At 32.1% G+C, this 23,713-nt stretch overlaps 4 protein-coding genes and 1 non-coding gene across 8 annotated transcripts; 2 read left to right on the top strand and 3 right to left on the bottom strand.

Moving 5' to 3' along the window:
• The first annotated feature begins 4,967 nt into the window (after nt 1–4,967).
• LOC108330304 (F-box protein CPR1-like) lies at nt 4,968–5,681 on the top strand. Its single transcript, XM_017564797.1, has one exon. The coding sequence runs from the start codon at nt 4,968–4,970 to the stop codon at nt 5,679–5,681; it is 714 nt and encodes a 237-aa protein (XP_017420286.1).
• Nucleotides 5,682–6,721: 1,040 nt separating this feature from the next.
• On the top strand, nt 6,722–6,793 carry TRNAW-CCA (transfer RNA tryptophan (anticodon CCA)). The gene has a single exon. It is a non-coding gene; the product is annotated as a tRNA-Trp (tRNA).
• Nucleotides 6,794–7,373: 580 nt separating this feature from the next.
• LOC108332688 (cardiolipin synthase (CMP-forming), mitochondrial) lies at nt 7,374–10,197 on the bottom strand. 3 transcript variants are annotated; one of them, XM_017568005.2, is made up of 8 exons: nt 9,599–10,197; nt 9,451–9,517; nt 9,255–9,329; nt 9,130–9,181; nt 8,597–8,682; nt 8,431–8,505; nt 7,765–7,880; nt 7,374–7,688 (listed from the first exon to the last, which is right to left on the bottom strand). In XM_017568005.2, exons 1-8 carry the CDS (start codon nt 10,057–10,059, stop codon nt 7,601–7,603), a joined length of 1,020 nt encoding a protein of 339 aa, XP_017423494.1. In that variant the 5' UTR covers nt 10,060–10,197; the 3' UTR covers nt 7,374–7,600. The 3 variants fall into 3 exon arrangements, with proteins under 3 accessions (XP_017423494.1, XP_052727396.1, XP_017423500.1); XM_052871436.1 differs by having other exon boundaries at nt 7,765–7,877; XM_017568011.2 differs by having other exon boundaries at nt 7,765–7,859; nt 9,599–10,193.
• Nucleotides 10,198–10,571: 374 nt separating this feature from the next.
• Nucleotides 10,572–11,719, bottom strand: LOC108330307 (uncharacterized). The gene has a single exon (XM_052869409.1). The coding sequence runs from the start codon at nt 11,107–11,109 to the stop codon at nt 10,804–10,806; it is 306 nt and encodes a 101-aa protein (XP_052725369.1). The 5' UTR covers nt 11,110–11,719; the 3' UTR covers nt 10,572–10,803.
• Nucleotides 11,720–14,088: 2,369 nt separating this feature from the next.
• Nucleotides 14,089–23,177, bottom strand: LOC108345228 (phospholipase A I). 2 transcript variants are annotated; one of them, XM_017583812.2, is made up of 18 exons: nt 22,243–23,177; nt 21,626–21,773; nt 21,146–21,224; nt 20,912–21,065; nt 20,610–20,819; nt 20,283–20,528; nt 20,033–20,195; nt 19,684–19,944; nt 19,459–19,580; nt 18,499–18,660; nt 18,179–18,368; nt 17,928–18,064; nt 17,270–17,408; nt 16,885–17,088; nt 16,327–16,795; nt 16,006–16,222; nt 15,832–15,921; nt 14,089–14,669 (listed from the first exon to the last, which is right to left on the bottom strand). In XM_017583812.2, exons 1-18 carry the CDS (start codon nt 22,813–22,815, stop codon nt 14,226–14,228), a joined length of 4,008 nt encoding a protein of 1,335 aa, XP_017439301.1. In that variant the 5' UTR covers nt 22,816–23,177; the 3' UTR covers nt 14,089–14,225. The 2 variants fall into 2 exon arrangements, with proteins under 2 accessions (XP_017439301.1, XP_052732032.1); XM_052876072.1 differs by having other exon boundaries at nt 20,406–20,528.
• Between the last annotated feature and the right edge of the window lie 536 nt (nt 23,178–23,713).

The following is a 23,713-nucleotide window of genomic DNA, read 5'->3' as shown; positions in this document are numbered from 1 at the left end:
TTTATATACTAAATTTATTAAATTTATTTGTTTATCCAATATAAATATTGACACTTTAATTTTAATTAAAATATTTATAATAACAATAATAAAATAAGTAAATATTTACATTGTACTACTATAAATAATTGAGTTAGATCAATCTATATTTAGTTATACTACAATAATAATTATATAAAATAAATTTTAAAAAATATTTATTTACAAAATTATAGTACACAAAGAACTTACCTAACTATCATCCAGTTGTATTACAAAATTATTTATTCAGAAAGAAAGAAATTATATTAAATTGACTATTTTTAATTGAATATCTAATAAACCAATTTGTAGGAGACGAATTTACTCACTTTTACACCTCGTAAGCACAAAGACTTGATTTAACGTGCATTGTTTCCACATTTGAGTGTTATTTTGTTTAAAAGACTGAGACATTTATTGATAGCTCCTTAAATAAGGTAAATAGTTTCTTAAATAATGTATAGTTTTATATTTTAGTTCTTTTATTAGTGAAATTCTCAAAAATAGCAATATCCTAGCGAGATTACTTTTATTTTTACTTTTTTTTATTTTATTGAAGAACATGATATATCAATATTTATTAAATTGTAATTAATTTCTTTAATCTTATCTTCTTACACATCACAACAACAAATAAAAAAAAAGCTAAAAGAACAAACAAAAGAGAATCATCTAAAATATGTTTGTGTAATTAGTAAGTGATGATGTTAAATGAGATTGAGATATTCCTCTGTGTTAATGTAAATAAGAGAACATTTAATTTCCCTTCATTCTTTCAAATAGAGGGACTAACGTGTTAATATCGTGTGTGTATATATATATATATATATATATATATATATATATATATATATATACATTTTTTACTAGAATTTAACCTGAATTTACAAGAAAACATGCATATTATATTTAATCTTTAATTTTCTTCATTTGTAGAATAAATTGGGAATTTTGGTCTAAAACATATGAATTGAAATGCAAAAATTCAATATCAGAAGTAGAGTTGAAAATGAAATTCAAGAAAACAAAAAGTTAACACAAATTCAAGATTCATATAATTTTTGTTATTACAATTTTTCAATATTTATATCCAAGTTTAAATAATTAATTAGTGAGAAAAAAAATCGAAATTTTAAACAATCGACTCAGATCTCAATTAAAATTGTACAATCCTTATTTGATGGTTTGAAAAAAAACACACAAGAGAGAAGACAAAATAAAGGAAGCAATTTTAAATTTGAGAACAAAGAAAAGAGATCAATAATTTTAAAAACAATAAAAACTGAACTACGTAATTAGCTTTTAAGCCATGGTCAAGTCTATTCATGATTCACATAGATTTTTATATAAAAATAAAAAAAATTAACTTTAAATTCCAAAAATCATATAAAATAACACAAAATTTCAAATGTAGAACACTATATGATCGTTTTAAAACTACAAAAATGTATAAATCAATGCAATTAGACTCAACAAAAGATAATTCTTACAAAAATAAAAATCAAATATAATTTTAAATAAAATAAATAAAATAAAACAATTACATAAATTAAGTTCAATTATTAATCATTATTTTTGTCGGATGAATTAATAAGGATTTTTTTTCCACAATTGTTAATGAAATCTATACTAACTATTTTTTTTTTGTCAATATTTATGAAGTTGAATTTAATAAATTTTTATATTTAATGATGATTAAGATGCTCCAACTATCTAAAACAAGAAAAAAAAAACTCGTAATCACCTTATCTAAATGTTATTTCAAGACGAGGACATGAAATTATTTTAGAACTTTTTATTTTAATTAAATGAAAATTTATTAAGAATAAAACAGGGACATAATTGCATATACTAAGCGATTCCCCATTGTATATTAGATAGATTACATAAAATGATAATTAAGGATAAAACAAAAGCTTATGTAAACCGATTGGAAAATTTCATTAGATAAATACTAGTTGATTCATATAATATATATATATATATATATATATATATATATATATATATATATATATATATATATATATGTGGTCCGTTAATATTATGTTAATAAATGAGTTAAAAAGTTTTTTAAAAAAATTATATTAAGTATTATTATGAATTTTGATATTTTTAATTACGTTGACTTTTTAAAATCTACCAATCATTTAGAGCTGTTAAAATGGGTAATCCGGCTCGACTCAGTCTGGCACACTACAGATTGGTCACTCAGTAAGTCAACCAAATCCGATTAACTTATTAGAAAGCTAAAAAATTTGAATCTGGTCCGTCCCATTACGGGTTGGTGGGTTAAACGGGTTGACTCACTTAATTATAAGTTTTTTTTAAATAAAAAAATTATATTCACTCTAAAATGATGTTAAACTCCAAAGATAAATAAAAAAATATTATACAATCCAAGCGTAATCCAAAAACAAACGCAGGCGAACAAACAAATTCTGAATATTGATAATTTTTGTATCACTTGTCGTATCACTTGTCTACTTATAATATTAAAGTCTTGAATAAATAAATCTATAATATTTTTCTCTCTTGAAACACTTTTTTATCCTCATCTACAATATAATAAAAAATGCTAAACACAAAATAATAAATAATTAAGTTAAATTAGGTGGGTTGGTAAACCAACCCGACTCACCACGAGTTCAACCCAGGTGAGCCGGGTTCTAAGTGAACCGGGTTGAAAACTAACATGCATAAAAAAATTACATTTTTTTTCCAACTCAACCCAGCTCAAACCCATGGTAAGCCGAGTTGGCTCGCGGGTTATAACCCATTTTGATTACATAAAAAATTATTAAAAAATCAAATAAAAGATGATAAAGCATGAAAATCATATTAAATCTATAATAAAAATGAAATTTTATGTATTATGTTGAAAGTTGTACTATTTAGTAAATTCAAAAATATTTTATAGCATTTTAATGAATTAGTGACAAATTTTGTAATTAAGTGTAAATAAATAGTTAAAGAATCCTACTACCAGAATAATTTAAAAATTCTTAAAATAATGATACAAATAAGCGTATAGTAGATTATTATTATTTAATATTCAAAAGAATATTTTATGTTAAATTTAAAGACTAAACTTTAAAAAATGTGTATAATATTTAAAATAAAAAAAAATATTTATAGAAACCAAAAATTAATAAAATTATTTTTATAAAACTTTTCTTTGTTTGAATATAAGTTTGGTAAAGAATTTTTTTTTCTTTAATACTAATATATTTATAAACAAGTATTTCAATAATGTTTGTAACTTTTTTAAATTTTGAATATTAAATATATATCTTCACATTTTTTTACTAAATTAATTTTCTTTTATAAAATTTTGGTCGGACTAAAGATTTTATAATAAAGATTTCCATTGTTAAAAGAATAAATGTGTAGATTTCTTCAAAAGTTATTGGAATATAAAACTTTTTTTTTTCAATTTAATTTTTTTTATTAGATTGTATACGTTTTAATGTATATTGTATGAATAAATCAGTTGAAAGAATCTATAATTGAATAGATTGACAGAAAACTTAATCATACATTTTACCAACAATTAAACTTAAAAATCTTCAATTTCTAGACTTATAAATATTTTATCAAATATATATATATATATATATATATATATATATATTATTCATTCCTTACTCTTTTTAAATATTCACTATTTACCAATGTTGGTGAAATATAATTAAATCGGGTAACATAAAGTAAAAATAATTATTATTTGTAATTAATACGCGATTTTATTGATTTATATTTAATTTGATTAACGTTTTCACATTCTAAAAATTATTCAAATTGATTTCTATAAAATTTAAACAGTATACGTTCAATAACAAATTATTTATTTATAATATAGTTAAAGTTATGTTATCATTTATCTTTTCAAATCTAAAAAATATATAATTTTAACAAATATAAATTGTTTTTTTTTAAAACATAAAATTGTTATACAAAACTACCTAGTGAATAATTTAAAATCATTCGTTTTTAGATAAAATGTTAAAATATACCATCTTATGCAAGTAACAAGAATTAATTATATATATAATTAAAAAATAAATTATGTATAAATAATATTGTTCTCATCAAATTTAGTGAGTAGTTTTTGAGATAGATTGACATGTATTTATAAATTTTCCAAACCATAAATAGAAAAATATATGAAATAAATTATATGCCTTAAAAATAAATAAATATTATATCTTAACTATATTATATAATCAATTAAAATTATTATTATAATATCTTATGAATATATCATAATAATATAAAAAAATAAATTATTATATCATAATATACTAACTTCAAATATCTTAAAAATATATTTTATAACATCAAATATATAGAGAAACAGATACTTTATAATATTGAATATATAACCAAATGATAACAAGAAAGATATTAAATATAATACTTTTTGAGTATATATATGGAACTCTTCTTTAGAAGTATTGTAGTTGATATTCTCAAACAACAATAGTTTCATAAGAGAAAAAGTAGCAAAGAAGCCTACAAGAACACAAATGAAGAAACAATCTGACGGAAAAGGGATGGAACTTCTGCCAGAGGACGTGATTATGGAAATCTTGTTGAAGTTGAATGTGAAGTCTCTTGTTCGATGCAAAAGTGTGTGTAAGTCGTGGCTATCTTTGATATCTGATTCTCACTTTATAAAATTGCATTTTGATATGTCTTCAACAGAGAAACTTATGTTCCTTTCTATTTGGGAAAAAAATCGTGAACTCCCCTCCATAGACTTCAATGCCTCCCTAAACCATGATTCTAGTCTTGTTCAATTCAAAGTACCACATGAAATTTTTTATCATGTATATTTAAAATTTGGAGGTTCTTGTCGAGGATTTTTAGTTTTGAAAAGTTGGAAGTATATATATCTATGGAACCCATGCACAGGTTTCCTCAAACAAGTTTGTCAGTCACCCATGGATTCCCTCGAAGATGTCTCTTACGATTTATTGTTTCAAGGTTTGGGGTATGACCCATTAACCGATGACTACTTGGTGGTTCAACTTTTCAGAAATCTTAACACTAATGATAGAAAAAGGGCGCAAGTTTTCTCGATCAGAGCTAATAAGTGGATTGAAATTGAACCTGTCAATTTGTCCTTCACATCCTGTGGCTGGGAGAATTATAGGCCAGGCAGAGTTTTGAATAATGTCATTTATTGGTTGGGTTGCTGTTTGAAGGAAGAGATGCATGTTGTCTTTATCATTGGCTTTGATGTAACAAAAAGGATGTTTTTTGAGATAGTTGTGCCAGTTGATGTTGGGAATAACATTGATCAAATAGCTTTGAGTGAACATGCAGGATTGCTTAGTCTATGTGTTTTTAAAGAGAGCAACCATTCAATAGAAATATGGAGTATGAAAGAATATAGAGTAGAATCATCTTGGGCCAAGACTAGTGTGGTGTCTCTCGTTCTTCCACGCAGATTCTTCAACCTACTTTGCGTAACAAAAGATGGTGATATTGTTGGAGAAGATTATAAAAAATTGATCAAATATAATAAGAAGGGGAAGGTGAAGGAGAATCTATCATTGGCTCGTCTTCATCTTTCATCCTTTCATGTCGAGATCTATAAAGAATCTCTTTTCTCACTTCCTTGTCACAATGAACAAGCAATAGAAGATAATTAAGTTACGATTAATTTATATTTACTTTATTGTATATCTTTTTTATAGATATTTTATGTAATTTATACTTTTTATGTAATTAGGTTACGATTAATTTAAGCTAATAATATATTTATGGTTAATTTATTATTTATTATTAAATAAATAATAAATAATAAATATATTAAAGGATTAATTTATTATCTATGATTAAAGAACATTTATACAATTAAATCAATATAAAATAAAAAATATTATATATATTAGAGTGAGAAAGAGAAAAGAGAAATGGTTGAGAGGAATGAGAGAGGTGAGTAAGGGTTTAGAAAGTTTTTTTTTTTTTTTTTTAGAATGAAAATTATTAAAATACCCTTATATATATATATATATATAACAATTATAATTTGAAATCAATTAAAACATAACATTTGGATATAAGTATTGACAAAATTATTTATTCAGAAAGTAATAAATTATATTAAATTAACTATTTTTAATTGAAACCAATTTGTAGGAGACGAATTCACTCACTTTTACACGACGTAAGCACAAAGATTTGATTTAATCTGCATGGTTTGACATTTGAGTGTTATTTTGTTAATAAAAAAAGAAAAACAAAGCTACAAAGGAAGAAACATAAATCATTGACTCTGGAAGCATGTGCCATGGGCCAGAGCAGGAGGAGGAGATATTTATAGCCGAAACTCCTGCTTTAATTTAAAAAACAAAAACTGTAATAGACTTGATTTAATCTGCATAATTTCCACTTTTGAGTGTTATTTTGTTTAAAGACAAAAAAAAAAGGAAAAAGAAGAAGAAGTGTTATATAACTTGTAATAGAAAGGTCATACAATACATTAATGGAAAGAGTAACTTAAAAAAGAGAATTCCCTGTTTCCAAATAAAAGTTTCAAATTCGTACTATTACATGGGATCATCTATACTTTCAGTGATTAGTAACGTAATCATTCATAAATAATTGGGGAAAAGAAAGCGTAGCAGTAGAGATTTAGGATTCTTCTAAACAAATACTTATACATAGTATTTGTAAATTTCAATACGAAGGATCCGTGGCGCAATGGTAGCGCGTCTGACTCCAGATCAGAAGGTTGCGTGTTCGATTCACGTCGGGTTCAAATCCTGAACTGGGTCCTTACAAATAATTTTGTTTTACTAATTCAAGTTTTTTATGTACGAATTTTAAACACAGTAAATTCAATCTGCTTTATATAATAAGAAAAAAATATTTTTATTACATTTGAATATTATTTATTACTTTCTATAAATGTTCTCATTTTCTTATAAATACTAAAAATGGTTACTGGAAGATGTTTATTCTTGAGTTATAAATTATCTGACCCAACAAAATTATGGTTGAATTAAGTTAAATTTGATCGTGAGTAAAAAAATAAACTCAGTCCGATTATACTTAATTGGGTCGAATTTAAAATTAGATTAAATTCATCCAGTCTAAACCACTTATACAATTATATTTAAGTGCATTAATCCCGTTTATTATATTGTTTTTTTAACAGTTTTATTAGAAAAATATTTTAATTATCTTAATACAGTTCTTATTACGAAAACGATTACCTTTGTTTTTCAAATTCGGCAACTAAGACTTTGTCAAAGCTTTTCAAATTGTTACAATTTATGTTCAGGTCATATAGCATTGTTGCAATGTATATTCAGGTTATAATTTGGCTTTCCTGTGACTTGATCAAATAAATTAAAATCACGATGTTTTAAACTTTCCTCAAACACAGAATTTCAGAAGAAAAAAAAAATCTAAAATTTGTCAGTAACAACTTGAAACACTAATGCTAACTCGTATCAGAAGGCAATATTTGAAAACAGCCTGTTCATTATGGTTATAAATAACTGCAATGAGTCCTAGTTCGTGCTGATCCCTCCATCCCCTTCTGCATTCAATGGAAACTCAACTAGACCGAGTTTGATACTACTGCAAATCTCCTAAATTGTGCTCCATATGCTGCAGTAGTTGCCACTGTTGTTGAAGCCACTAAATAGCTGCACCAGAAAATGGTTCGAGTTCATATCTGGTATGATTTGCTGGAAGGGAAACATAAAATTCTCACAAGATTACCTCAAATAAGTAATATATGGTTGAGTTTCCTGTGTTCCAAACTCTGGTTGAAGAAGAGCAGCAGCAACTAGAGCTAATTGGAACACTGTATTCACCTGTTCAAATTTGTGTTCCTCCTCAAGAAGTATGAAAGATAAGAGAACTTTTCACAGGCTCTCCATCATAATTTTACTACTAGATAACATTTTTTTTTCCTTTTTAAAAGCATTTTAGTGAGAGAAGTTTTGCAAAGTTAGGGATTAAAGTGAGGGTTTTGTAAAGTCAGAAATTAAAGCGACTTATACTTAGAAAAGCTTGAGGGTTAAAGGGCGTCATTGGGAACGTAATTTGAGACCATTACAAGCTTTGGGTTTTGTCCTGTATCCGTTGATAAACAATATTCAAATTCCTCTAATTGCATGTATAGATATGCTTACACTAATCATCATCATGTTAATAAGTCAAACTCCAACATTTGGTTCAATTGAAGGAAGGGCTTGGACTCGTTGATCGTGTTAAGAAATAAATCAAATATAGTAAAATGTTCTGTCTCTGCACATCTCAATCATAACCCTAAATATTATCAAGGAGAGTAACACAACAGGCAGGTGATACAACTAGTCTATATAAACCAGTCTGCACTTAACACCATATGTATGATAAGCTCAAAACATCCATCTGGCTTACCTTGCTTAGAAGGAGTGGTTCAACCTTTTGGCGGGCGGTTCCATCAAGGTTAAAAAAATCAAACCAGCTTTTCCACTGAGAGAAACACACAACATCAAAATTTTATCTTGATGACCATACAATTTCTATAGCAAAAAGGAAAAGTTGAGAGCCACATTGTTCATACCTTCCAACCCAAGCTATTTGCTCTTAGAAATACTGCACCCCCCACAAGGAAGACGTCCCGAAACACCACAAGACTAACAAGTCCAGCTTCAAAATGAGAAACCAGAATGGATAGTTTTACATAACATAGATGGTAGTATCTGGGTTCTCGAAACATAAATCGGAGATAATGCAACATATAATTAAATAAAAATTGCATCTTCTTGTCAGCCTCACATTGAAACATCTTAAGTTAAAAGATTTACAAAAACTGGCATTCAGAGGCCAAGGCTTTAAATTGGAATGGTAGCATTTGTTGATATTACAGGAAATTGTGGACAAATAGGGTAAGTGAAGCCACAATTGCTGTTGCGGACACTTAAAATCGTTGACATTGCTTTCAAATTCACAGCAGCAGACCCATTTTTAAGAGCATGGACATGTCCTAATGCTATGGTATTCTCAGTTCTATTTTAATCTTGATAAAATCATGAATGCTTAAGCCAACTACTGTTTAGGAACCAACCCAGAGGAGTAGCAAGCAGAAGGACTTACGATGCAGTAGATCTTTATGCACCATGGCAAGTGCAACGCAACCAATAAGAACCTGGATTCAAGAAAGAAGAAAACCAGATGAAACAAAAACACAAGTGGAAGGGGGAAAAGAGAGTGGAGAATACCTTGTCAGCAAGGGGATCAAGGTAGGAACCCACTACGGAATCTATCTTCATCTTCCGAGCCACGTATCCATCCAGCTACGATCAATTATTAGAATCACACAACAACATAAAAACAAACACATTTAGCATGTGAACGATAACGTTAAGCTGCAGCATAGAAAGTAAAAAGCAAAAAACATTGGTTGTTGATACTCACCCAATCAGTGGCCCCAGAGAGTGCCAACCCTACAAATGCTGGAGTATAGAACTCGTTGGAGATCATCCTGTGTAAAAACAAAAGGCCAAACTAAAGCACCGAATAATGTTTTGATAAAGAAAAAGAAAAAAAAAAAACCCGAAGGTACCATGCGAGAAGAGGACCGGAAAGTAATCGGGAGAAGGATATGAAATTGGGGAGATTGACGAAGCTGTGGAAAAGGGAAGGATTGGTGGAAACGGAGGGAACCGGATCAGGGAAACGGAGAGGGAGAGGGAGAGGAGGAGCGTAGCGAAGCAAATTGAAGGGGTGGACCTTGGGGAAAACGACGGCGTTTTCGTGAAAATAGAGAGGGGTGGCGGATTGAGAGAGTTTCCATGGGGGACGAGTGAGGAAGAGAGGGCCTGAGCCTGGGCCTGGGCCTGGGCCGGGAGAGAGGAATCTGTAATTGTTTGTTGAGCGGGAGTGGCGGTTGTTGTGGTGAGGCGCGTACCAGGGGAATGCGTATATTGAGGTGAGGAAGGTTCGGGCTTTGGTTTGGGTTTGGGTTTGGGTTTGGGTGTTGTCGGCGAGTATTGCTTTGAGGAACTTGCGGAACAGAACCATCATTGTAACATCTTCCGGTGAAGCTGCGCAAAGAGATTTTGGGTTTTAGTTTCAGATGACTTTCACAATTATCAAAGGATAACCATTGCTAATCTTTTTTACTATTTACCCCCTTCGTCTTCTTCTATCACTTTAACCAAACCCCAAAGGATTTTCTCCATTAAATAAATATATTAAGAATACATTCTCACTCCTCCATTTATAACTCCACTTCAATCTTCTCATTTATATAAATTTGAAAAAAAAACATTGATAAATTTTACATTTTTCAAAAATTTTGGTGATAGTAACTGTTATAGCTCATAATCTCTCTCCTTTCTTATCTTCTCTTACAATTGTATATATATTTGTATATGAGATTTGAATTAATATTATTATCACTCAAAGGAGATAAATTTAGACAATTCTATTTATTGATCTCATTTTTGTTCCTTTTATGGTATTTAATAATATAGTAAGTTTTGTTTGGTTGTTTGAGAAATTTAGCTTATGCCTGGTGTGAATTGCAGGTGGTATGAAGAAGCAGACAATAATGTTAAATTGAATTTGATTTATACAGAGATCAAGAACTGATTTGCAGCTGCTGCTACTCACACTTCCAATCTCCATTTGCATTTCTATATTTTTTCACACTCAAGAACTTCATAACTTTGCCTAATATTTGGCAACAGAAAGTGAAAATAACATTAACTTTTGAAATTCAAGATACAAGAGGAGAGTAATTGAAGAAAGTAGATTGAAATTCAGTCAGAGATGAATGTTATTGATGTCATCCTTGAGGATCCTGTAGCCATAACCAGGAACTCTGTTCCATTCACTGCTCTTCACCACTTGTGTAACAGAACACATTTTTGGGAGAAACACACTGTTATCTCTTCTCTTCCTTCTCTTTCCTGTCATCAGAAACACCCAAAAACTAGGTCTGCAAACATAATGAGGTTGAGGTCTCTGTGAGTTTCCTATCTCAAATTTGGAGAAGTACTCAATTTCCTTCCTCACAAGGGATCCAATTGTGCCTCTTGTTCCTACAGCAACTGGAGTAGGAGCACCCATTCTTTCTAGAAATATGGTTTTTTATGGCAGTGACAATGCTTTCATATATAGTGCATTGAATTTACTGCTTTTGAAATTGATGCATTCATCAATGAGACTTCCAGATGTAGATAGTTGTGGCCATCATCCTAAATTTAATTTTAAATTTGTGACAACAACATGCTTTATCAAAAGCATCAAGTCCCATGATTATTGAAACTTTATAAAGTGAACAAAAACATCAAATTACCTCAACCTCTGCAATCAAATCTCACTTTATCCTTTTGACTTCTCCAACTATATAATAGCTTGCTTCTTATGCACACTATACTTATATATACAATTACTGATCATGATATGTACGAATTTGGTTTCTGCAATTTGTCCCCTTGAGTTCTTCCACAATTGCTGTATTGACAAAATTGAAATTTCACTTTTCAATTTGTAGCAAAAGTTGCTCTTGACTCTCCACCTTTTGTGCCTTGGCCAGAGGAAAGAAGGTTGCTCTTTCGTTGTCTTGGTTGTGTGCTTTTTGGACATGGGGTCTGCCAATTTGCTGTCTTCCTCTTAATTCTTCTGTTCTAAAAATTTTTTTCTTTTTCAAGTTAAATTATAATCTGATCACTTTTATCCTTGAGTGACATACTAACAAGACGTGATTATATTTAAAACTAATACAGTTTTTACCAAACAGAATTAATAAATCTAACAATCAGTTATGGGAGTTCTTTATTTAATCAAAAAGCATGTTTTGTTGGCATTGATGTGATTATCTTATAGTGTTTGGTATCATGAAAAACATGATCAGCTGGAAATGCAACAGGATACTTGCAGTATCAGCATGGAAATTTAATGGCATGTGTGGAAAAAAAGAAGCCAATACAGTAAATGAAAAATTGCAGACATTATAATGAATATCATAAGCACTATCTGTGTCATTATTAAGTATTATATTCTTCAATCATGATCCATTATTAAGAAACCCCCATTTGTATATTTCCATATTGTTTTCAGCTTAAATTTTGGAAGGAAGAAACAAAATCTAGTTACTCACAATTTTTTACTGTAATATTGGTAAGATGATTTCTTAAGTTTTTAGTAGAATAGAAAATGACGTAAAATTATATCTTTATTGTTTTGTCTCATTGTATAAAGACTAATAAAATAGCAAAGTAGAAAAATTCGTAAAAATATCGAAATTATAAAAAATAGACTAACAAACGTGAAATGAGGTTTTATCATTCCTTTGTATGTCAGGCTTTCGAAAAGGAAGGAATGAATATTGAGATGTTTTCCATCCTCTGTGAAATGTTGTAGTTAACCTAATCGAATAACATAAATTAATTAGTAGATCTCTTAATTATTTACTATTTTAATTGGATCTTCAAATTTCTATAAACATGTATTTGGGACATCGATAGAATAGATACATATATACCTTTTAATTATTTTTTATTTAAAATTGTAATAATTTTATAAATAGACAGCTAAGAGATTTAATTTTAATCTAATTATTTTTTATTCATAGATTTTTTTACAGTAGTTTCGAATTTAATAATTTTTATTGTAGGTCAATAATTCAATAATATTTTTCTTTTGTTTTCTATGATTAATTTTTTACATAACATATAATAAAATAAGATTTTAGAAATAAATGACATAAATCAATTAAAAACATGATTTCTTTGCACTTTTCCTAGAGTTTATTTGTTGGTATCGCTTCCAGAGAGTGTTTTAACATGTTTTCAGTTCAATGAAGAAAAACCATATTAAATGACCTTATAGAATGAATATCGCTATTATTATTTTTTTCTATATCAGTGAGCTAATACTAATTTTTCGACATTAATACGATTAACATAGTTATTTAATATGAAAATAACAGAATATCCATTAATTAAATTTAATGAGTAGGAAATGTGAGTGTAATCTTCCACCAATCAATTAAAATATCAATAATATGGTTTTGAAAATAATTATAATAAAATTACACAATTTTCCTTTTTAAGTCTTAAAAGTAGGATAAATCTATTTGTTGCGTTTTGGAAGGAAAAATGTTATTTAATGAGATGGGATTGTTGTGTTTGAAGTTTAAGGGAGATAATTTTTGTTTTTGGGATATAGACTCCTAAATTCATATACATATGCTGTAATGCAATTAAGTCTATCAATTTGTATTTTCAGTGCAAAAGCTCTAAGTATAGTCTATTCAGCTTCGTGTTGAACCATGTTATTCATTGATTGGGTTATTGTTTAAAGGAACCTGCGTTTACTGTTGTTATTCTTGCATTATATTTAACAAGAAGGAGGGTTTTTGAGATATCTCTATCAGTTGATATTGAGAAAGACCAAGTTGGAGGGAACTTGGAATATTGTTCAATTTGTATGTTATTAAGAAGAATAATCATTTCATAGAAATAAATACAAAGTGCATCCCAATTTTCGTAATAAAAAGTGTTGATATATGAATGGATCCACCAAATATTAATAAAGGAAAAGTGAAGAAGAATTCGTCCTTTTTTATGAACTCGTGATAATGAATAAGCCAAAATAACAATAATATAGTCAACAGGTCAAATTAGTTTAAAATAATTTGTTACTTCTAATATATATTTTGATGGAGATTTGAAATTATTTATAATTATTTTTTGATATTATGTTAAAATAATATCTTTATTTATAATCAAATTTGACATCCAACTAGCAGTGCTAAGTACATCGAGGGAGGGTACTTTAGTCTTTTTAACTATTGATATGGAAGCAGTTAGTAATGATGGAGGTGCAGGCAGTAAAAGCCGAAATTGGTCTGTATTTCTTTTGGGCGTAGGAATATATGATTGGCTAAAAAAAGTATGAGAATGTGTGACTATAATACATACATATAATACGAAGCCCTAATCCTCCTCCAATGTCATTACAGTTACATAGTTACATAGGAACTGATGAACAAGAAACTGAATAAAATAGCAAGGGATACGTAAACAGCAATAAAAGCATACCTTTTATGAGCCTCAAAACTGATTATCGACTACAATTTAATAGAACATGATCTCATACAGACACTCCGCTTCTTATCTTTCACCCCCTCGCTCATGTTTTATTTTTGTCTTTTATTCTGTGAGATTAAGTGATCAAAATTATTGTTCGCCGGGGAGATGGCACACATACCTCATTCTTCTATACGAGGCAAGAGCATGTTGCAAAGCAACATCGATGCTAGCACCTTCCCTGAACAATGAATCATACAAATGGCAAACAAAATGTGACAGTTCCTCTTCATCATCGTCCCAAAAAGACAAAGTGTGGTCCCCATATCTCTCAGGGTCACTATCTTCCCAGTCACTTACTGGACTGTTGGGTACGGCCTCATCATCTGCTTCATCCTCTCCAATTTCAAATTTTCCATTTTCCACCGCATTCAACTCTTGGTAACCATCAACATTGCTCGTCTGAGACTCTGGAGGTTCATTTGAAGGACAAACAATAGCTTTGGCACCGGAGTCTAGAAAGGCCTTTATAAGAGCAGCAGTAGGTCCATGTGTCCCTGTGCATATTATGATCCTGTCTCTCCAAGCTCCAACCTAGGTAATTCAGGATACCAGCAAAAGGAGAAAGTAGAAATGAGTTAAAAATTCCACAAATATGACAGGATTTGACTACAAATTTCTCTCCTTCATATCCCTACGACAACAGGAAAATTATTGTTGTAGCAGAGAACATGTCATACAACAACATAAAATACACATATTTCCCCGTAACCCCCTCGCCTCCTCTATCCCTCTGTCCATCCAACCAAAAATCATACATTGAAACAATCAATGAGGGAAAGCATGGCTCCGATTTATATTAAGAACCTATATCAAATGATTATATTTATATGCACTTATTTCCCTGTGTTAATTATATTATTTTTACATATTCATTTGTATTTGGGCTTAGCCCACATTCTCATTATTATAAATACATTATTTCATGTATATTTTTCATAGAGAAATTAATCATATACCTAGTTTTATTATATTTAATAATTATTATAACTTTAACAACTTTTATAGCATGTTACAATATGAATTATTTTATTAGAATATCACACCATTGACTTTTTCATCACATGTTATAACTCTGCACTTTATCTCCAAAAAAAAATATTCACTCTAGAGAAGTTAAATCCATAATTGTGAACTTCTCACTCTTATTCAACCCAAAGGACATTACTTATTTATCTTGATATTATAAAACAAACTAAAATACTTATCCCTTCTTCCACTAATAAAAATAGACACTAATGGCTGTAGATGATCTTTAAATTTTCAGTGCCTACACAGTTCAGATGCTTCAAAAATAAGCAAAAGCTGGTGTTGTGCCACAGTAAAGGTCTAATTCAAATAGTGAGTTTCCCAAAATTCTACTCCCTCCACATATTCATATTCTCCAAAATAAGGCATCCATATAGATAACCAGATTGAAGAATCACTCACGAAAGAAAGTTAGCAACAGAAACGAATTAAGCCGTATCAAGTGAATCATTCTTAGGATCTGTACTACAACTTCTTTCACTGTATAAAAGTGAATCATGTATAATCAAGTGACCAACACCCAATCACCATTCCATATCTTAAAACTCCTGGTCAGATGATGACAGTGAATGTTGGGTAACAGCCAATGTGAAAGTTCTTAGCAGTTTGAGTGAAGCTATAAAATGTACATCCAAAGGACAGTAAAGTGGAAGCAAAGCACACATACCATCCATCGTACATCCTCAGGGGATAGGTGCATAGAAGGGACAGTTCTACGAAACATATATGAAGCAATTTCTTGATCATCTTCCATAACCTATATAGAAAAACCTTAAGTTTGTAATAGATATATAAATCTGATCTAAAATGAATAAAGAAACACCAGGGAAAGAAGATATACTAGGGTTTGACGGCCTAGATATCGGTGGACAATGCCTCCAATTTGAAAATAGGATTTAAAGGCAACTAAATCAGAAATAGTAGAAATATTTGCCAGGAGAGTTGCACACTTTCTGCGATGGCTCCTCATTGTTGACAACAAACTGAACTTAACATTTTGTAGAAATTTCTCGGCAAGCTCTCCAGGTTCAGCCACCACAAACACATCATTGTGCCAACTAAATAAAAGGACAACAGCATCAAGCTTCTATGGGCACAGAGAAAAATAACTAGTGACAGCGAACAGACATTCATGAAAGTAATTAATCATACTAGCAAATACCTAACAATTGAGCCATCAGAGTCGTTTTGAAGAGACAAATGTATAACACCCACTTGTGGTGAATTCTGCAATTTCTCGTGCAATGATTTAATGGGCAAAGAGAGCTGTCTAAGACCTCGAGGTGACACCGGAGGTGATGCAACTGTTTTTCCCAATTGACCATCTAAACTCAGTGGTGGGACCAGATCAATTCGTCCAATCCTCTGACCAAGATCAGGACTATACATGAGGGGACTTGAAGGGAAGCTTCCGGTAAACAAAGGCGATGCAAATGGAGTTGGGAATGTTGTTGATGGCACTGTCTTCACAATCCCAGACAAACCCTGTATGAGGGACAGACGTATGCCATTACGAGCACAAAATGACTCAAGTTCCCTGGCATGGTGGATCACTTTTCCAGAATCTGGATTATGTGATGCTTCAACCAGTAGTACATTACGCCTCCACCCTAAGGTTGGGCCATTGGCTCCTGATAAAATAAAATAGAAGAGCCATAATGTCTAAGGGGAGCAATGAATGTAAAATTTTACAGTGCAAACAACATATAATCCACAATACCCTCAAGTGGTTCGTTTGTCTTGGGTAATTTATGTCTCAGATTTTCTGACCACTTCTCCTCATGATGGAATGGAAGGAGCAATCTCTCACACACATTTTCAAATGCTTGATGATTCTTTTGTATATACTCTTCAATTGCAGATTCCAACTTTAGCCAGTTAGTTGGATCTGTCTCATCAAGTTCCATATCACAACGTTCATCAACTGCGAGGAAAGACACCAAGAACACTTATTGAGAATTGAAGTTCTTTCCAAGAATGTCTAACAAAGAAAATAAATGGTGCTAACATTTAAAGCAAATAGTAAATTACTGAAAATTGAATCAAACGAAATTTAAAGGCAAAGAAAGATGCTTCATTCCCGAACTCAAGCATAAACATTATACCTGGATTGAAACGAAAATATTGTATCTCAGGAAGCATAGGTAACAATGTACTTAAAGCTTCCTCCACCCGATCAACAGAACATGAACTTTCAATCAATACCTGCCCCGTATCCAGATACCGCCAACCTCCTTTCCGTGCCTACAGAAGTATTAATGTACAACAATAAAAAAATTAACTTACAAACTTTGGTAGTCAGCAAGACGTCTCCAAAAATGAAAACTACTTATCACATTTATTAGAGTATATGGATTGTGCAAATATCCAAAATTATCACGGTCATAACTTAGATTCTGGTCTAGGATTAGTTTCCTATTTATTCACTTTAAGATAAATTACCACATTTCCTTACCATGATTTATTTTTCTAATTAGTTAGGATTATGATCAGTATAAATAAGGGCTAGTACTTTAAATTTATAAACACGTCAAAACATTGTAAAACATCTTGGTTAATATCAATATAGTATCTCATTCCCTTATATCACTATACCTCCTTCTATGCTTGAAATCCCATAATTTCAATATTTTTTTTTTAATTTCATGTTTACAGACCTGTGAAACAAGGGTTAGAATGAATAACTATCCAAACCCTTGATCTTCTTTTCTAAACACAGCATATTATTGTAGAGCAGAATTAAAAACTGAGAAGATTACCTACCCTAGTTCGAACAGAACCACATCCTACGGAAACCAGACAGTCAATTTTTGTGTCAGGCCACAGAAGTTGTGCTTCTCTTATGGCAAAAATTGTAGGATTGTTTGCTACTATTGCACCATCTTGCCAGCGATTGAGATCTTAAGGTACGTTGGAGCATGAAAGCAAATACATGTCAAAATAGTACAGAAATAGAAATAACTAAGACTAAAATACAGAAAATTTGATGCAAATAAAAGCAGACAAATCAGTACCATCTGAGAAATCGTCTAGATAATATGGAGCAGAAGACGATGCTCTGATGGCCTTCCATACTTGATGCTTACAGCTTCCAATGAAAGCACTGCGCCTATAGCCAACCTGTTCACCCACAGTCGATGACAATACATTGATCCCTGAACTATCCGATGTTGTAAGAGCAACCTCAGGTGTTCCAGCAGGGTACTGCATTATAGATAGTAACAACATAGAGGCAGAGAGGAACAGAGAATTATATATCATAATAAAAACACTTTAAGAACAACGAACAAATGTGTTTTAACAGCATTTATAAACAACAATAAAAAATATGAACCTGATAATTGCGGAATATGAAGGGCTGTGCAGGCATCATGCTCACCAAGGTTGATACAACAAAAACTTTGGGCACATTTTTCACTGCAGAATCTATCATTAGATCTCCATCCTCATCAGCACACATTTCCTTCAATAGCCTCTCAAACTGTTCTGCACTGTGCTGAAAGTTAACAAGTCATAACACTCATTTTAGGGCATAGAAAAATCACATACATATACCATATCTTTGTCAAAATAACTAAAAGTTCACAGAAAATTATATCTTTGTCAAAATTATGTGTATTAGCAAGTGTTGGCAGTGTATGATAACAAACACCCACTTGTATGTGTTAGCAAACTAAGTACAGTTTACCTTAAAATATGCATGGGTGTAACATGTTAACAGACCTTTATTCAATATAGCTGGGTGTATATTAGCGAGTCCCCTATATACGTGTGGGCGGGGAGGAGGATTTACTAACTTACCCACTTGATTTTTAGAATGAATAAATTAGCAACCTACACTTTGGATATATTTTAAGAAATTTAACTTGTAGTTCGCTAACTTCATCTAAAAACTAAGTGGGTGTAAGCTAGCAAACCTCATGCATTTAATAACTTGCACCCACAAGTTTTTCTAGAAAGAGTAACAAGTTGCACAAAAGACGGAAGTCGCTATAACTTATTTACTTACTCCTAAAATTTGGCGAGTGTAAGTTGTCAAATGCCTATTATATATAGATACACAAACATATACATATGACAAGTAAATGTCAATGCTAACATTTGGTTTGATCCCCCCATGCTTTTTGTTTCATCGTTTTTCTTTTTGTTTAATAAATTTTCATGTAATAACAAATGATAGATATCCTTTAAGGTGTTAGCATAGCTGACTTCCCAAAAGTACATAGTGAATACCTAACATGAGTTTTATAAAAAAAAGTGTTAATGCAGCAGCATAATGGAAAGAAGTACATACTTTTGATCCATGAACAACAACCCTAAAGCTCTGTGATGAACTTTTATAAAGTTGATCCAATTTTTCTCGCCAAGTAGCAGCTTCATTGTCCTTGGGAACAGAGTCAGCAAAAACAAGCTTCCCTGATACCAATTGTTTTGAATCAGTTCATCTAGAATTGTAGAAATATACAGATTGATAGAGAATAAATAAATGACATATACCATTCCTAAGCAACATCCTTACCAAGATTTTTGTATATATCTTCACATTCTTCCAAAGTCATTAACTTAATCCCAAGCGCAACAGCTAGCATTCCGCCCGTTGAAGTGCCGCATATTAAATCAAACAACTCATGTATTCGTTTTCCAGATCCCTTTTCAATTTCCTTTAGCATTTGTACAGTTGCTAGACCTTTCATTCCACCTCCATCCATTGCGAGTATGCGTAGTCCCTGCTTTGCCACTTGTCTCCCCTTAATTGCGCGCCTCAGGTTTTCATTTTCTCCTACAAAAGAAAAAAAATGAAGAAGCCCATTCAGTGATCAGGATAAAACATCATAAGAAACAAATGAATTTTATATACAAAGACAAACCAAGAATTGCCAAAGCACGAGCAGCAGCTTTATAAACACGTGGCTCAGTTGCAACAGTCAGGCGCAAGAGAAGTTCTCGTAAGCTTTCAGAAGTAACAAGTATTCGACGATTTTCCAGACAGAAGGCTAAACTCCCAACAGCTAACAATGCTAGCCTTTGTACCTAATAGAAGGACAAACCTAAAACTTAAAGGACTATGCAATACAAGGAATCAATTAAATCATTATCTATGAAAAGAAACTAACTTGCCTCTGGATCTTTATGGGCACATAAGTTTTTCAATGATTTTAAAATATCCTTGGTCAACATCTTCTCAGCCACACTATCAGAAGTGAAAGCCAACTTGACCACAACTTGCAATACAGATATTACCTCTTCCAGACCACCAGACTTCAGAACTGTCCTAATTGGTTGCATGATGTCTGCTTTCATCAGATGCAATGCTACGGAATCACCAGAGGCAAGGGATGAAAGAGCAGAGCAGGCTTGTTCAACCTGTAAAATATTAAGGACAGTCACCAAATAGCAGTAGAAAAGGTTTTAAAAATTGTGATATCTAGACCCAGTAAAACATACCACATGACTGTTGTCACTACTTATCATGCTTATAAGCTGTCGCACTGCATTCTCATCTTTACCTATAAAGGCTCTATTTCCTTCATCTTGCATTATCTTTCCCAGTGCAGATGCTAGTAAAGGATGATGACAAGAAGAAAAGCGGAATATAAGAGAGAAGAAGGCACTGAGTCTATGCCTAGAAGCACCAAAATAAGAACTGTTTTCCATCTGTACTGACAAGAAAAAACATGTTTAATTGAACGTGTTAGGTTTTAAAAGGATAATGTCAGAAGTAGTCTAGTTAGTTTGTAAAGTGCTACCTCTATTTGCACATTCACCGATCTCAAATTTTCATCTGCCACAATCCTAATATTTGCAAGAGAAAGGTGGCGAAGTTTATGGAGGGGCAAAATTTCAGGAAGAAACTCAAGAGGATTTCCAAATAGCCTAAGAACCCGAAGTTCAGCCATAGCCCTGCCATGAGTGGTAACAATAAGACCAGAGGATTACGTGGAGTCTAGACTAGTTTATACAAAATCTTCTAAACCAAAAACCTGAAGTCAAGAAGTGGCCTAACAAGCTTGTTATGTTCCAATGACAACTCCACCAACTGCATACACTGTCTCAGTTCCGCTGCTCAAAGAAATAAAAATCAGATACAAGGACTTATTTTATTAGAAACACTAATCTTAGTATCAGTTACTTAAGGAAATATCCTAAGTGTAGATACTGCAGGGTTTAACATTGGGTGTGTTCCCCAACTCCATAAGGTTAATCAAGTATGTTGGTGCAGTAAGTGGGGCTAGGACTTCCCGTACCCAATGCAATCATGCTTTCTATGTTTTGTGTTAAGTTGGAAGCTGCATGTATCTAACATTATTACTCATTTACTTTCACGTAGATCTATCTGAAGATGTTTACTCAGTATACTTATATTAGAGGATATACAAATATTTCCACCACTGATAGGCACACTTGAACACGTCTAGCTTACCTATATCATCTATGGTAGTAGTCAAACAATGAAAGCTTACCAGGCACCGAAACAACCATGTTGCTGTCAACCCTGAGCACTTTTAAGCTTCTTAGCACACCGAGCTCAGGCGGCAAAACACTTAGCCTGTTGTTATCAAGATAGAGTTTCTCAAGGTGTGGCAATTGTGTAAGCTCCACTGGAAATACCTGTACATAGTAACAACGTGCTCAAAACATCCCCGATCCAACTCAATAACATTTGACTTCAACTCCACCACAATTATACGAGCACTTCCTGATCACCAAGGAGGGAAAAAGCAAGGCAAGAAGACATAATAATACAATACAAGTGTATTTTTAGATGCTACTTGAGTTCAGAAGTACTTTTGTTTCCAAAGAAACAAATTCTTGTTTCTTTATTTTATACCTTGAAAGTCGGGATCACGAATTAGAATTTACAAATGCATGTTCCTAACTTTTATCCAAACATAGCCTAAATCCTTCATATGTTACCATAGAATATAGCAGACATCAAACGAATCACTGACTAACACTTCCAATTTCGGAAACTACACATATCACACAAACAAACAGCAGATTCATAAAATTCACTTGTCTTGGCAGCAGGTATAAACCACAGGAGTGCGAGTTCCATCAAAGAGTAAGCAACACTCACCGACAAGCCACAACCACATAGGCTCAGAACAGAGAGACTGGTCCAGTGGTTGCCGGAGCCGGCAACGGCGGCATCTCCAACGATTGGCGTCGACGGCGGCGTGGAGGACGGCAAATCAGAGCGCAACAAGCGTATCAAAACGCCAGTTCCGTCGCTCTGCTGACCGGAGGCAACAACTTTGCTCATTGTGACCGCTCTGAGAGGCTCTCGTCGCTTAACAACCTTCATTACCAAATCCACCACGCTCTCATCATCGTCCCGAGGCGAGAGCTCAACCACCACCGTGTCCTGCGGCATCGGCAGCGCCACCATCAGCTGCGATTGAAGCTTCAGCGCCACCTGGTCCTCGTCCTCCGACGCTGACCAATCCAATTCAATGCGAAACCCGAGGTCCTGATCCTGAGAGATGATTGAGGAAGTGGAAGCGGACGAAGACAACGAAGAAGAGGAGGAAGAGGAGGACCGGGAAGAGGATGAGGTGCGAGCGATATTCTCCGGCGGATCATCGGTGCCATAGCTGAGAGTGAGGTGGAAAATCTCCGAAGGTCTCTTCCAACCCAAACCCCAAGACATTGTCGATTTTGGATCGAGAATTCACGATTCAGTTACGTACTCCCATTGAATTGTTGATGAGAATGACCTCTACGTTACGGTGCCGCATTCGGATCCGAATCGGATCGTGCGGTTGAATGCCGAATGCTGATTGATGTTTCAACAAATACCGGAAAACAGAATAATGTAATCAGCTTTAGCGCACACTAACTCAGAAGACGAACCCAAGCTGTGTTACCCGTCAACCCACATGCGCACCTATGCCATCAAATTCAGTGTTCTTTCTTTCTTCCCTTATTTCTTTTCTTTAAAGAAAAGAGAAAAGAAAGAAAGACACTGTTTTGGACAAATAAATGCTACGCATTAGTTAACGTTTGATTTTCAAGGATGTTAGGTATTTATTATTTATTTATTTATTTTATAGTACTGCAATTACGATATTTCGTAGATGTCGAGTTTGAAAAATATACTTGTTTATAAAATATTAAATTATGGAACGAAGGCAATAAGGCTGTTGAACTTTAATTTGGGTTTTTTATTACACTTAAAGGAAGAAACCTTGGCCGGCTATTTGGTAGAAGACTCAAGAACTTAACTAACTGATTTCAAGATGAAAGTGCATACAAAAGCATTATCTTGAAGTGAAGTGGTGAGAAAAGTCTTATTTGAAATTGTGTAAATTTTATTTGGTTGAAGAAAATTATTAGTAGCGACTTAGGTTTAAGGGCTTGGATTCCCATAAAAAGAAAAGTTTTTGTTATTTTCTTTTTTGAGTCTATCATCAGTGTAAAAAATTCTCGTTATCCTTGAATAACATATTGCATATAACTAATGAATTTTTACACCTTATTGATGCATTAAAAAATTCGAAATCAAATTATTGATTTTAAAACTTATTTTTACTGAACAACTTCAACTG

Source organism: Vigna angularis, chromosome 1, assembly GCF_016808095.1.
Source record: "Vigna angularis cultivar LongXiaoDou No.4 chromosome 1, ASM1680809v1, whole genome shotgun sequence".
NCBI classification, from domain to species: Eukaryota; Viridiplantae; Streptophyta; class Magnoliopsida; order Fabales; family Fabaceae; genus Vigna; species Vigna angularis.
The sequence above is the reverse complement of the archived record's forward strand: the minus strand, read 5'-3'. Positions and strand labels throughout refer to the sequence as shown.